General features: G+C 39.5%; 1 protein-coding gene across 1 annotated transcript in view; it reads right to left on the reverse strand.

Moving 5' to 3' along the window:
• The window catches only part of LOC128636603 (uncharacterized), a 263,930-nt gene that overhangs the window by 161,197 nt on the left and 88,762 nt on the right, over positions 1-13,971 (reverse strand). The window contains 1 exon segment of the mRNA XM_053689596.1: positions 5,669-7,227. Within this exon segment, the coding sequence (XP_053545571.1) occupies positions 5,669-7,227 (1,559 nt within the window).

Here is a 13,971-nt window from a genome sequence, read left to right on the forward strand (position 1 = left end):
TGTATCTAGTGCAGGATTCTCACACAGGCACCATCTTTATATACACAGAATGCAGCATTATTGTTATGTGACAGTGTATCGAGTGCAGGATTCTCACCCAGGCACCATCTTTATATACACAGAATGCAGCATTAATATGTGACAGTGTATCTAGTGCAGGATTCTGACACAGGTACCATCTTTATATACACAGAATGCAGCATTATTATTATGTGACAGTGTATCTAGTGCAAGATTCTCACACAGGCACCATCTTTATATTCACAGAATGCAGCATTATTATTATGTGACAGTGTATCTAGTGCAGGATTCTCACACAGGTACCATCTTTATATACACAGAATGCAGCATTATTATTATGTGACAGTGTATCTAGTGAAAGATTCTCACACAGGCACCATCTTTATATTCACAGAATGCAGCATTATTATTATGTGACAGTGTATCTAGTGCAAGATTCTCACACAGGCACCATCTTTATATTCACAGAATGCAGCATTATTATTATGTGACAGTGTATCTAGTGCAAGATTCTCACACAGGCACCATCTTTATATTCACAGAATGCAGCATTATTATTATGTGACAGTGTATCTAGTGCAGGATTCTCACACAGGCACCATCTTTATATACACAGAATGGTGCATTATTATTATGTGACAGTGTATCTAGCGCAGGATTCTCACACAGGCACCATCTTTATATAAACAGAATACAGCATTATTATTATTATTATGTGACAGTGTATCTAGTGCAGGATTCTCACCCAGGCACCATCTTTATATACACAGAATGCAGCATTATTATTATGTGACAATATATCAAGCGCATGATTCTTACACAGGCACCATTTTTATATACACAGAATGCAGCATTATTATTATGTGACAGTGTATTTAGCGCAGGTTTCTCACACAGGCACCATCTTTATAAACACAGAATACAGCATTATTATGTGACAGTGTATCTAGAACAGGATTCTAACCCAGGCACCATCTTTATATAAACAGAATGCAGCATTATTATTATGTGACAGTATATCTAGTTCAGGATTCTCACCCAGGTACCATCTTTATATACACAGAATGCAGCATTTTTATTATGTGACAGTGTATCTAGTGCAGGATTCTCACCCAGGTACCATCTTTATATACACAGAATGCAGCATTATTATTATGTGACAGTGTATCTAGCACAGGATTCTCACACAGGCACCATCTTTATATACACAGTATGCAGCATTATTATTATGTGACAGTATATCTAGCGCAGGATTCTCACACAGGCACCATCTTTATATACACAGAATGCAGCATTGTTATTATGTGACAGTGTATCTAGTGCAGGATTCTCACCTAGGCACCATCACCCCATACACAGAATGCAGCATTATTATTATGTGACAGTGTATCTAGCGCAGGATTCTCACCCAGGCACCATCTTTATATACACAGAATGCAGCATTATTATTATTATTATGTGACACTGTATCTAGTGCAGGATTCTCAGCCAGGCACCATCTTTATATACACAGAATGCAGCATTATTATTATGTGACAGTGTATCTAGTGCAGGATTCTCACACAGGCACCATCTTTATATACACAGAATGCAGCATTATTATTATGTGACAGTGTATCTAGTGCAGGATTCTCACACAGGCACCATCTTTATATACACAGAATGTAGCATTATTATTATGTGACAGTGTATCTAGCGCAGGATTCTCACACAGGCACCATCTTTATATACACAGAATGCAGCATTATTATTATGTGACAGTGTATCTAGTGCAGGATTCTCACACAGGCACCATCTTTATATACACAGAATGCAGCATTATTATTATGTGACAGTGTATCTAGCACAGGATTCTCACACAGACACCATCTTTATATACACAGAATGTAGCATTATTATTATGTGACAGTGTATCTAGCCCAGGATTCTCCCCCAGGCACCATCTTTATATACACAGAATGCAGCATTATTATTATGTGACAGTGTATCTAGTGCAAGATTCTCACCCAGGCACCATCTTTATATACACAGAATGCAGCATTATTATTATGTGACAGTGTATCTAGTGCAAGATTCTCACACAGGCACCATCTTTATATACACAGAATGCAGCATTATTATTATGTGACATTGTATCTAGCACAGGATTCTCACCCAGGCATCATCTTTATATACACAGAATGCAGCATTATTATTATGTGACAGTGTACCTAGTGCAGGATTCTCACTCAGGCACCATCTTTATATACACAGAATGCAGCATTATTATTATGTGACAGTGTATCTAGCGCAGGATTCTCACCCAGGCACCATCTTTATATACACCGAATGCAGCATTATTATTATGTGACAGTGTATCTAGCACAGGATTCTCACACAGGCACCATCTTTATATACACCGAATGCAGCATTATTATTATGTGACAGTGTATCTAGCACAGGATTCTCACCCAGGCATCATCTTTATATACACAGAATGCAGCAGTATTATTATGTGACAGTGTATCTAGTGCAGGATTCTCACACAGGCACCATCTTTATATACACAGAATGCAGCATTATTGTTATGTGACAGTGTATCGAGTGCAGGATTCTCACCCAGGCACCATCTTTATATACACAGAATGCAGCATTAATATGTGACAGTGTATCTAGTGCAGGATTCTGACACAGGTACCATCTTTATATACACAGAATGCAGCATTATTATTATGTGACAGTGTATCTAGTGCAAGATTCTCACACAGGCACCATCTTTATATTCACAGAATGCAGCATTATTATTATGTGACAGTGTATCTAGTGCAGGATTCTCACACAGGTACCATCTTTATATACACAGAATGCAGCATTATTATTATGTGACAGTGTATCTAGTGAAAGATTCTCACACAGGCACCATCTTTATATTCACAGAATGCAGCATTATTATTGTGTGACAGTGTATCTAGTGCAAGATTCTCACACAGGCACCATCTTTATATTCACAGAATGCAGCATTATTATTATGTGACAGTGTATCTAGTGCAAGATTCTCACACAGGCACCATCTTTATATTCACAGAATGCAGCATTATTATTATGTGACAGTGTATCTAGTGCAGGATTCTCACACAGGCACCATCTTTATATACACAGAATGGTGCATTATTATTATGTGACAGTGTATCTAGCGCAGGATTCTCACACAGGCACCATCTTTATATAAACAGAATACAGCATTATTATTATTATTATGTGACAGTGTATCTAGTGCAGGATTCTCACCCAGGCACCATCTTTATATACACAGAATGCAGCATTATTATTATGTGACAGTATATCAAGCGCATGATTCTTACACAGGCACCATTTTTATATACACAGAATGCAGCATTATTATTATGTGACAGTGTATTTAGCGCAGGTTTCTCACACAGGCACCATCTTTATAAACACAGAATACAGCATTATTATGTGACAGTGTATCTAGAACAGGATTCTAACCCAGGCACCATCTTTATATAAACAGAATGCAGCATTATTATTATGTGACAGTATATCTAGTTCAGGATTCTCACCCAGGTACCATCTTTATATACACAGAATGCAGCATTATTATTATGTGACAGTGTATCTAGCGCAGGATTCTCACACAGGCACCATCTTTATATACACAGTATGCAGCATTATTATTATGTGACAGTATATCTAGCGCAGGATTCTCACACAGGCACCATCTTTATATACACAGAATGCAGCATTGTTATTATGTGACAGTGTATCTAGTGCAGGATTCTCACCTAGGCACCATCACCCCATACACAGAATGCAGCATTATTATTATGTGACAGTGTATCTAGCGCAGGATTCTCACCCAGGCACCATCTTTATATACACAGAATGCAGCATTATTGTTATTATTATGTGACACTGTATCTAGTGCAGGATTCTCAGCCAGGCACCATCTTTATATACACAGAATGCAGCATTATTATTATGTGACAGTGTATCTAGTGCAGGATTCTCACACAGGCACCATCTTTATATACACAGAATGCAGCATTATTATTATGTGACAGTGTATCTAGTGCAGGATTCTCACACAGGCACCATCTTTATATACACAGAATGTAGCATTATTATTATGTGACAGTGTATCTAGCGCAGGATTCTCACACAGGCACCATCTTTATATACACAGAATGCAGCATTATTATTATGTGACAGTGTATCTAGTGCAGGATTCTCACACAGGCACCATCTTTATATACACAGAATGCAGCATTATTATTATGTGACAGTGTATCTAGCACAGGATTCTCACACAGACACCATCTTTATATACACAGAATGTAGCATTATTATTATGTGACAGTGTATCTAGCCCAGGATTCTCCCCCAGGCACCATCTTTATATACACAGAATGCAGCATTATTATTATGTGACAGTGTATCTAGCGCAGGATTCTCACCCAGGCACCATCTTTATATACACCGAATGCAGCATTATTATTATGTGACAGTGTATCTAGCACAGGATTCTCACACAGGCACCATCTTTATATACACCGAATGCAGCATTATTATTATGCGACAGTGTATCTAGTGCAGGATTCTCACACAGACACCATCTTTATATACACCGAATGCAGCATTATTATTATGCGACAGTGTATCTAGTGCAGGATTCTCACACAGACACCATCTTTATATACACAGAATGCAGCATTATTATTATGTGACAGTGTATCTAGTGCAGGATTCTCACCCAGGCACCATCTTTATATACACAGAATGCAGCATTATTATTATGTGACAGTGTATCTAGTGCAGGATTCTCACACAGGCACCATCTTTATATACACAGAATGCAGCATTATTATTATGTGACAGTGTATCTAGCGCAGTATTCTCACCCAGGCACCATCTTTATATACACAGAATGCAGCATTATTATTATTATCAGTGTATCTAGTGCAGGATTCTCACACAGGCACCATCTTTATATAAACAGAATGCAGCATTATTATTATGTGACAATGTATCTAGTGCAGGATTCTCACACAGGCACCATCTTCATATACACAGAATGCAGCATTATTATTATGTGACAGTTTATCTAGTGCAGGATTCTCACCCAGGCACCATCTTTATATACACAGAATGCAGCATTATTATTATGTGACAGTGTATCTAGTGCAGGATTCTCACACAGGCATCATCTTTATATACACAGAATGCAGCATTATTATTATGTGACAGTGTATCTAGTGCAGGATTCTCACACAGGCACCATCTTTATATACACAGAATGCAGCATTATTATTATGTGACAGTGTATCTAGTGCAGGATTCTCACACAGGCACCATCTTTATATACACAGAATGCAGCATTATTATTATGTGACAGTGTATCTAGTGCAGTATTCTCACCCAGGCACCATCTTTATATACACAGAATGCAGCATTATTATTATTATCAGTGTATCTAGTGCAGGATTCTCACACAGGCACCATCTTTATATACACAGAATGCAGCATTATTATTATGTGACAGTGTATCTAGTGCAGGATTCTCACACAGGCACCATCTTCATATACACAGAATGCAGCATTATTATTATGTGACACTGTATCTAGTGCAGGGCTTTCACCCAGGCATCACGCCATACACAAAATGCAACATAAAGAGGCTCAGTGAAGTTGACAGTGACGGTGTGTAAGTGTCTGATCGGGTCACACAACTCATAAAAGGTCAGATGCCCAGCCTCATAGTCCAGTTCTATTCCTACTTTGTCACATGATAGAGGGGGGCGTAATAAGATGCCTGTTGTGTTATGTCTCATGTAAAGATCTTTATTATAACTACACAAACACCAGGACTTGTTATTATTTCCTATCCCAGACTGATATCCTCCCCTCTCCATACTGGTATAACAAACCCCTACAGCCCAGACCCCTAATTCACTGATCTGCACTTCCCAATAATGTTTTCCTGCGGAAAAGCTCCTGGTGCTTAATACCTGAGGGGAAACTGTAAATCTCTCTGGTCTTACTGGTCACTGCTGGTTTATATGTGACCAGGATGCAGTTTTCAGGTCCTCTGATACAAAAACATTATCAAAAGCTGTGTTTATATTCAGAAATATATCTGATGTCTTCTCCACATAGAGCCCTCTCTGTACATCAGTCACAATATTAGCTAAACCTTTGTTTAAGGTCTCTGAGATCAGATCCTCATACAAATCCCCCCCAGCAGGCACCTGTTTTTCACCTCTCTGTGTGACCTCATTATCTCCCTTCTCAGCACCACAAAAGTCATCTCTGTGTGATTCCTGTTCTTGTAGGACAGTTAATGGGTCAGTCATGTTGCACAGCTCCTCAGTGTGACACATCTTCCTGGTCAGCTCATCTTTCTCTTTTTCCAGCTGCTGGATCAGATCAGAGATTGTGAGTAAAACCTGCTCCTGCTGCTGGGTGATGTCACTAAGGACTCGCTTCTCTAGGTCTTCCAGCTGTTTCCTGATGTCCCTAAACAGGGCAGTGAGTCGCTCTGTTACACCAGCTGCTTTCTCTTGCACCCCTCTCCTTTGCTCCTGCAGACTCTGAACTCTTTTTTCAGTCTTCTTTCTCTTTGTGGTCAGATTCTGCAGAACATTTCTCAGTTTCTTTTTCTTCTTCTCAGAAGCCTTATTTAGCAGCTCCACCTGGTGTCCCCTGTGCTCTCCGACCAGGGAGCAGGACGCACAGATACAGGCAGCATCCTCAGTGCAGTAATATTCCAGGAGCTTCTTGTGTTTGTAGCATTTTCTGTTACCCCAGGAAGTGGTGGGTTCAGTTAAGATGTGTTCCTCAGCCTTGCTGTGTACCCTCAGGTGGGTATCACACAGAGAAGCCTCACACATCAGACATGATTTAGCAGCAGGTACAGGAGAGTGAACACAGTAAGTGCAGAAGACCCCAGTGTCTTTTTGCTCTGGCAGAGTAATCTGTAAATGCTTCACTACATTACACAGCGCTATGTTCCTCTGCAGTTTAGGTTTCTTAGTAAAAGTTTCTCTGCACTGAGGACAGGTATAAACCCCAGATCCCACCTGGGTACCCAGCACACTCTCAATACAGCCCAGGCAGAAGTTATGGCCACAGCTGAGATTTACAGGATCTGTATAAATGCTCAGGCAGATGGGGCAGGTTAGCTCCTCTCTCAGATCAGCAGTCGCCATTCTTGTATTCAGCAGCAGGAAATGAAACTTACATTATCTTCCAATTCAGCACAAGGGCGTGGCAGTTACGTAACTGTATGTGCTCTGCCTGTTAACTCTTTATGTCCCAGACTGTAGTGACCAGGGCAGGTTTGTAAACTGATAAATGTTCTGTAGCGCTCAGTAATTTGTGTATCTGACGACATCACATGAAATATTAGCACAGAAATAAATCTAGTTTTTCTGTTGTGCTATTTGTCTGTGAATAAAATATTATATCACACAGTATAACAGCACCTCAGTGATGTGCAGTCACTAGAGGCAGGTGAGGCAGTGCTTCACCTCTCATATGGGCAAAAATAAATATTTTTTTTTATTGGCTTTAAAAAAATAAAAAAATTGCTATTTTTTTCCCCAGCATTTTTTTTTTCACAGCTACATGTTGTGCAATGGAGAGGCACAAGCAGGTCTGCCCACCATTACACAACATGCTACGCCATCTACTGGATGAAAGTGGTTAAGATCATTGCATGGCCCATTATCTGCTTATTTGAGGCAGTCCCATTTGGGCTGACCCAATCCAGTGAGAGGCATTAGTAAGTGGAATTTAGGGTTGGGGCTGGATGTTAAATCATATAAAACAAAACAAAAAACGGAAAAAAAAACAACTTTCATTTATTTTGTTGCTGTCCTGTGAAGCTGACAGCTTTGCTAAAGTGAAAAAGAGAGTTCTGTTTTTCCCCTCTAAGTGCAGTGGAATGTTCCACTGTCACTTCCTGAATCCTTACAGAGCAGGAAAGGGAGAGAGGCAGAGAGAGCAGTGTTTCAACATCATTTAATTGTAGTAAGTGCTGCAGCCGTAGATTTTACTGAAATGGATTCTGTTAGTGAAAATGATAATTTAATGAATGTGGTTTAGTGTTTTTGTTGAATTGTGTTCAGATACAGCTCATTAACAGGGGGGACAGTAAGTGAGCATAACCCAATACTTACAGGAAGTCAAAGGGTCAATTCAAATTTAAATCCATAATTTAAAACCCAGAGTTTGAAGTTAAGTGTGCAGTGTCCACATTATTTAAATTAAAGTTTTTGACATTGAATATTGCTAAGCCTCCCTTTTTCATGGTTATTTGATTTAATTAGGTACAAACTCCATATATGTTATGTCTGTTCAGTCAGAGGATGCAGTATCTCTTTTTATTTTTCTCTGTGTCTCCATTTATTTAAAGACTGCTGATAACTTGTAATTCACAAATCAATTGAAAGCTGTTGCATTGTGTTTTTAATATGTGCTGCTTTTATACAAGTTTATATTGATAAAAAGGAGATCATGATTCATTTAAAAAATATATGTAATTATTGCAGTTGTTAAATGTTTTTAGAAATAATGCCACTGTAAAGTAACTGGTTAAACACATAGTCAAAGGAAGACATTTAAAATTAAACTTTCATGATTGAGGTAGAACATGCTATTTTAATAGACTTTTCTAGTTATTTATATTTTGAGAATTAGCATCAACTGTTACTGGCCCTATATCAGCAAATCAAATTAGTTTTTGAAAGGAACATGAAAGTCATAAATACATTTCCATCATTCAGATAGAAATTGCACAAAAAAAAACCTTTCTATTTTACTTTTATTATTATGTACTTCATTCTTTTGGTATCCTTTGGTGTCCTTTGTTGAAGAGCATACCTAAGTGGGATGTGCACGTGCATATGAACACCATATTGCAACAGCTGTGTTGGCAGTATTGATAACTTTGTGTAAAACTTGTATGGTAAATTATTTCTATTTTTACAATACAGTAGTGAGTAGAGAAGAGATTGTGTATCGTTCTAATTGCTTAGTAACTGGCACTGTGCCACAGAATTGTGTGAGTGTGTATGTGAGCAGAGTGTGTGTGGGTGTCAGTGAGCAGAGTATGTGTGCTTTATTCTCCAGGTAATCAATACATTTCCGATGAGCTGGTGCTTTAGTGCAGTGTTTCTCAACAATGGTCCTCAAGTACCCCCAACAGGCCAGGTTTTCATTATAGCCAAATCAGTGCACAGGTGAAGTAATCAGCTGATCAGTAACTCAGTGGTTACTAACTTGCTCTCACCCATCACCTGATTATGTCACCTGTGCACTGGTTCAGCTATCATTTAAACCTGCCCTGTTGGGGGTACTTGCGGCCCTCTGTACATGTGTTTCTCCGGCGTATCATATCTAGTGCCTCACCAGCCTCTGACCTCACTGCACATCACTGCAGCACCTACATATGCATAAGATAATGGTAGATAAATGTTATGCAGTTTAAATCATCTGTAGTTTCCTTTTCTTAGAATTTCTAATTTATTAAAAAAACAATCATTTGTGTTAGTTAAAGGGAAATGCAATGTAAAACTTATTTAACTTTTATGATTTGATAGGGGCAGCTACTTTATATAAAATACTTCTAATTTAATATGAAATTAAACTTATTCTCTTGTTCCTTATTTTGAACCTTAAATCCTTTCTATCAGAACGTACTGAAGTTAGCTCAAAAGAGTGCATGTGACTTGTGCACTATATGGCAGCAGTGTTTGTAACAGTGTTTTACATATAGTGCACAAGTCATGTGCACGCTCCTGAGGCTACCTCAGTATGCTGTTATGGAAAGTTCAACAAACAAAACTAAGGGGTAAATTTGATAACAGAAGAAAATTTGATGTTGTTAAATTGTACGGTCTGTCTGATGCATCAGAGTTTTAATTCATATGACTACTTATAGAGAATATAGCCAATATTGCTGACATACACACAATATGGCTGATGTATACACAATATGGCTGATGTATACACAATATGGCTGATGTATACACAATATGGCTGACGTATACACAATATGGCTGCTGTATGCACAATATGGCTGTTGTATACACAATATGGCTGACATATACACAATATGGCTGACATACACACAATATGGCTGCTGTATGCACAATATGGCTGACATATACACAATATTGCTGACATACACACAATATGGCTGAAGTACACACAATATAGCTGATGTATACACAATATGGCTGACGTATACACACTATCGCTGATGTATGCACAATATGGCTGACGTATATACAATATGGCTGCTGTATGCACAATATGGCTGTTGTATACACAATATGACTGACGTATACACAATATGGCTGATGTATACACAATATGACTGACGTATACACAATATGGCTGACGTATGCACAATATGGCTGATGTATGCACAATATGGCTGACGTATGCTCAATATGGCTGACATATACACAATATGGCTGATGTATGCACAATATGACTGATGTATACACAATATGGCTGATGTATACACAATATGGCTGATGTATGCACAATATGGCTGACGTATGCACAATATGGCTGACAATATGGCTGACGTATGCACAATATGGCTGACGTATACACAATATGGCTGATGTATGCACAAAATAGCTGACGTATGCACAATATGGCCGACGTATGCACAATATTGCTGACGTATACACAATATGGCTGACGTATGCACAATATGGTTGACGTATGCACCATATGCATATTCCCCTACTCCCTATGGAATGTGTTTTAGTATCAGGCTATGTTTAGCTATGAAGATATCTTCACTGCTTTAAAGGAACATGAAACCCAACATTATTCTTTTTATTATTTTTCATGATTGAAATAGAGCACGTGATTTCAAACAACTTACCAATTTACTTCTTTTATCAAATTTACTTAATTCTCTTAATATCCTTTTTTGAAGGATCAGCTATGCACTACTGGGAGGTATCTGAAGACATCTGGTGAGCCAATGAAAAGAGGCATTTTTGTGCAGCCACCAATCAGCAGCTAGCTCCCAGCAATGCACTGCTTCTCATGATCCTACCTAGATATGCTTTTCAACTATGGATACCAAGTAAATTAAGCAACTTAGATAATAGAAGCAAAATGGAAAGTTGTTTAAAATTGCATGTTCTGTCTGTATCATGAAAGAAAAAATTTGGGTTTCATGTCCCTTTAAACACCTACTTTACTCTACACAATGAACTTATTTTCACTGTAAAATGTAAGAGAATATTCTAGAACTTTGCAGTAATTGGTGTATGTGTGATAAGAAGGTATCATAGCCTGTGCCGAAGAGCTTTCTATCAGACATCACTTTACCATCTCTAGATGTCTCACTGCCTGCTGTATTTGAATCTGCTATTTACTATAACCTGCTATTTGCTATTCAAGGAAGAAATATAATAATTGTATTTACTTATATCTTTGTGTCTGGGAAGTTCCTGCAGCAACTAATTGGTGGAGAATGAGGGCAGACACAGGAAAGGTAATCAGTGTGGAGTGCCCATATAGGCAGGGAGCACAGTAAGTGTGTGTGTAGGGGGGGGGGGGGCAATGGAGGAAGCACACAGGGCCTGCAGCTCTCCACTCCATGCTAGCAAGTGGGGGTGGGGAGAGGGGAGCTACAGGCAAACAAGAGAAAGGAGGTAGTGAGGGGAGGAATTGGGATAGGCCAAGGGAGGGACAAGTGTGGGAGTTAGGGATATTTAGGGGATTACCTTTGCCAGCAGCAGCAGCAGATCACTTTGTCCTTTTGTTTTGGCTACAGGTTTGAGCAGCATGGACTGTGGAATCAGTAAGCAGATCCCTACGAAAAGATTGCAGGACAGTGTGGTGAACATCCAGCTACCAAGAAGAAACAAAAGGAGAGCAGTTGAGTATGAAGCTATTTCACCCAATTCTACAAATACTATTACTCTTAATCCTTCACCTTCTCCCACCGATTCTCCCTCCTCCCATTCCTCTTCCTTGGCAGTCGATGAGTCCCCCTGTAATTATTCCCCTCTTGTTGGTTATCCTATGTCCAGATCCCCCTCCCCTGTCCCACAGCCACTTCCAAGGCTCTCCCGCAACAAAAAATACTCCCATGGGCATTCCGTTCCTGATGCGCCCTCCTGCACTAGGCAAACTAGAGGTAGACAGGCAGGCTCCATTAGGCAGGGTCAGCTCGAGTCAGAAAAGGTGGTCGCTGCATTCTAAAGCTCTTCAGAAAGCTCTTCAGAAATGATTACGGTCATCATTTCCGGTTGTGGGTGCAATCCAAAATCAGGCCAGATTACACCAGGAAACGGAGGATAAGGCTAGCTCCTCCATTCTCCCTCCCCTAAGAAACGAGCGGTTCAGATTGCAGCCACATCACCCAACCCTCCTTCTTCACCTCATCTAAACCGGAAACGAACAAGTGTATCACTTCCGGTTGCACCGGTGTAACGCAATCAGCCATCCCCATGCAAAAAAGGACCAGATAGTGTGCGCTCCTCCAGACCCTCCCCTAGAAAGTGAGTAAGTAAGGGAACAGATGTAAGACACAGTTCATCCATTCCCTTCACTAGAAAATGAGCAGCGGTATGGGCACAACTATGCTCCTCCTTCCCCTCCCCGCAATAAAGAGCAGGCACATTTCATTAAGGCACGTAAGCCCTGTAAAAAGGACAGAGAATCCACATATGGGGTGCAAAAATGAAGTTTTGGGGATAATGATATTTGGCAAATACCTGCATCATCACTTTATGAGTATCCCCCTCCCCCTCCTTCAAGAAGGGAACGTCATGGATCAGCCGGACACTACCAGGGGCCTGAGTAATTATAATGAGTTAGGTACAAATATAAGTGATCAACATTCCTTCTCTGACTCCGAGTCAGACAGCTCGGTTCTGACTCTGTGTCAGGATCCCACTCCCTCTTCCTAAGGCCATCCCCCTTTGACTTTATATTCTGGATACACTCTCTCTCAGGTGCTTAGTATTTTGTGTTAGTCTGTGTAGCACACTAGTTACAATTTCTGAGCTCCTACCTTCTGGTAGATTCACTGAACCTGTATTCAAAATCCTCTCCTGACTTTCGTCTACTTCTCCAAGGAGTTTTCTACATAAATATCAGGAGCTGCAATCTGAATATACAACTTAGTCCTGCTTTATCGGACTGACTCTTACTACCTGGACTTTACCTATATTGCATGGCTCTACAAATGGAACGTGTCCATACAGAGGATTACAAAAAACCTTTGAGACATTCAAACTCACAGATCAACCATCAGCAAGCTGCTACCAAACCGCCGCATCTAATTGCATGAGGAAAGTTTCTTCTAAACTCACCTGCAGCGGATTCCGTTACTGTCTTGAAGCCTGCTCACACCCGCTCCTCTCTCGGACTGTGGCAAGTAACATCTCTCATTCCTGAGTACATAGTGATACTCTCTGTTATTCACTTTTTTTTTTTTTTTAAGTATTTTTATTGAGATCCAAAATTGCATACAGCCAAACAAAAAGGTTTTTTTTTTTTTTTTTTTTTTTTACATATAAACCAAAAGGTAGTTACATACATCTAATATATTGCGTCCAGACATAACACTAAGTAGGAAATAACCACATATACATTAAACAGCATATACATGCGTGGACATTTGTTAGAGAACATCATTAGGTTCAATAGGAATCTCAAATAATGAAACAAAGAAATCTAGAACTTGAAATGAGAAACTTTAAGTGACAAATATACCCATATATTTCAAATATCAGGTTGGTCTCTAGAATCTTGCTCATTCTGATTGGTCAAGGGTGTTATAGGGAAAGGGAAGGACATGGAAAAAGGTGAAGGAGTCATCTCATGGGAGGTGGTGGGAAAGGCTAGGGAAGAAGGGAAGGGTAGAGAAAGGGGAAATAAGAAAGGAAAAGTGAAGGGATAGGATATATA

This window comes from Bombina bombina, chromosome 7 (genome assembly GCF_027579735.1).
Source record: "Bombina bombina isolate aBomBom1 chromosome 7, aBomBom1.pri, whole genome shotgun sequence".
Taxonomy (NCBI): Eukaryota; Metazoa; Chordata; class Amphibia; order Anura; family Bombinatoridae; genus Bombina; species Bombina bombina.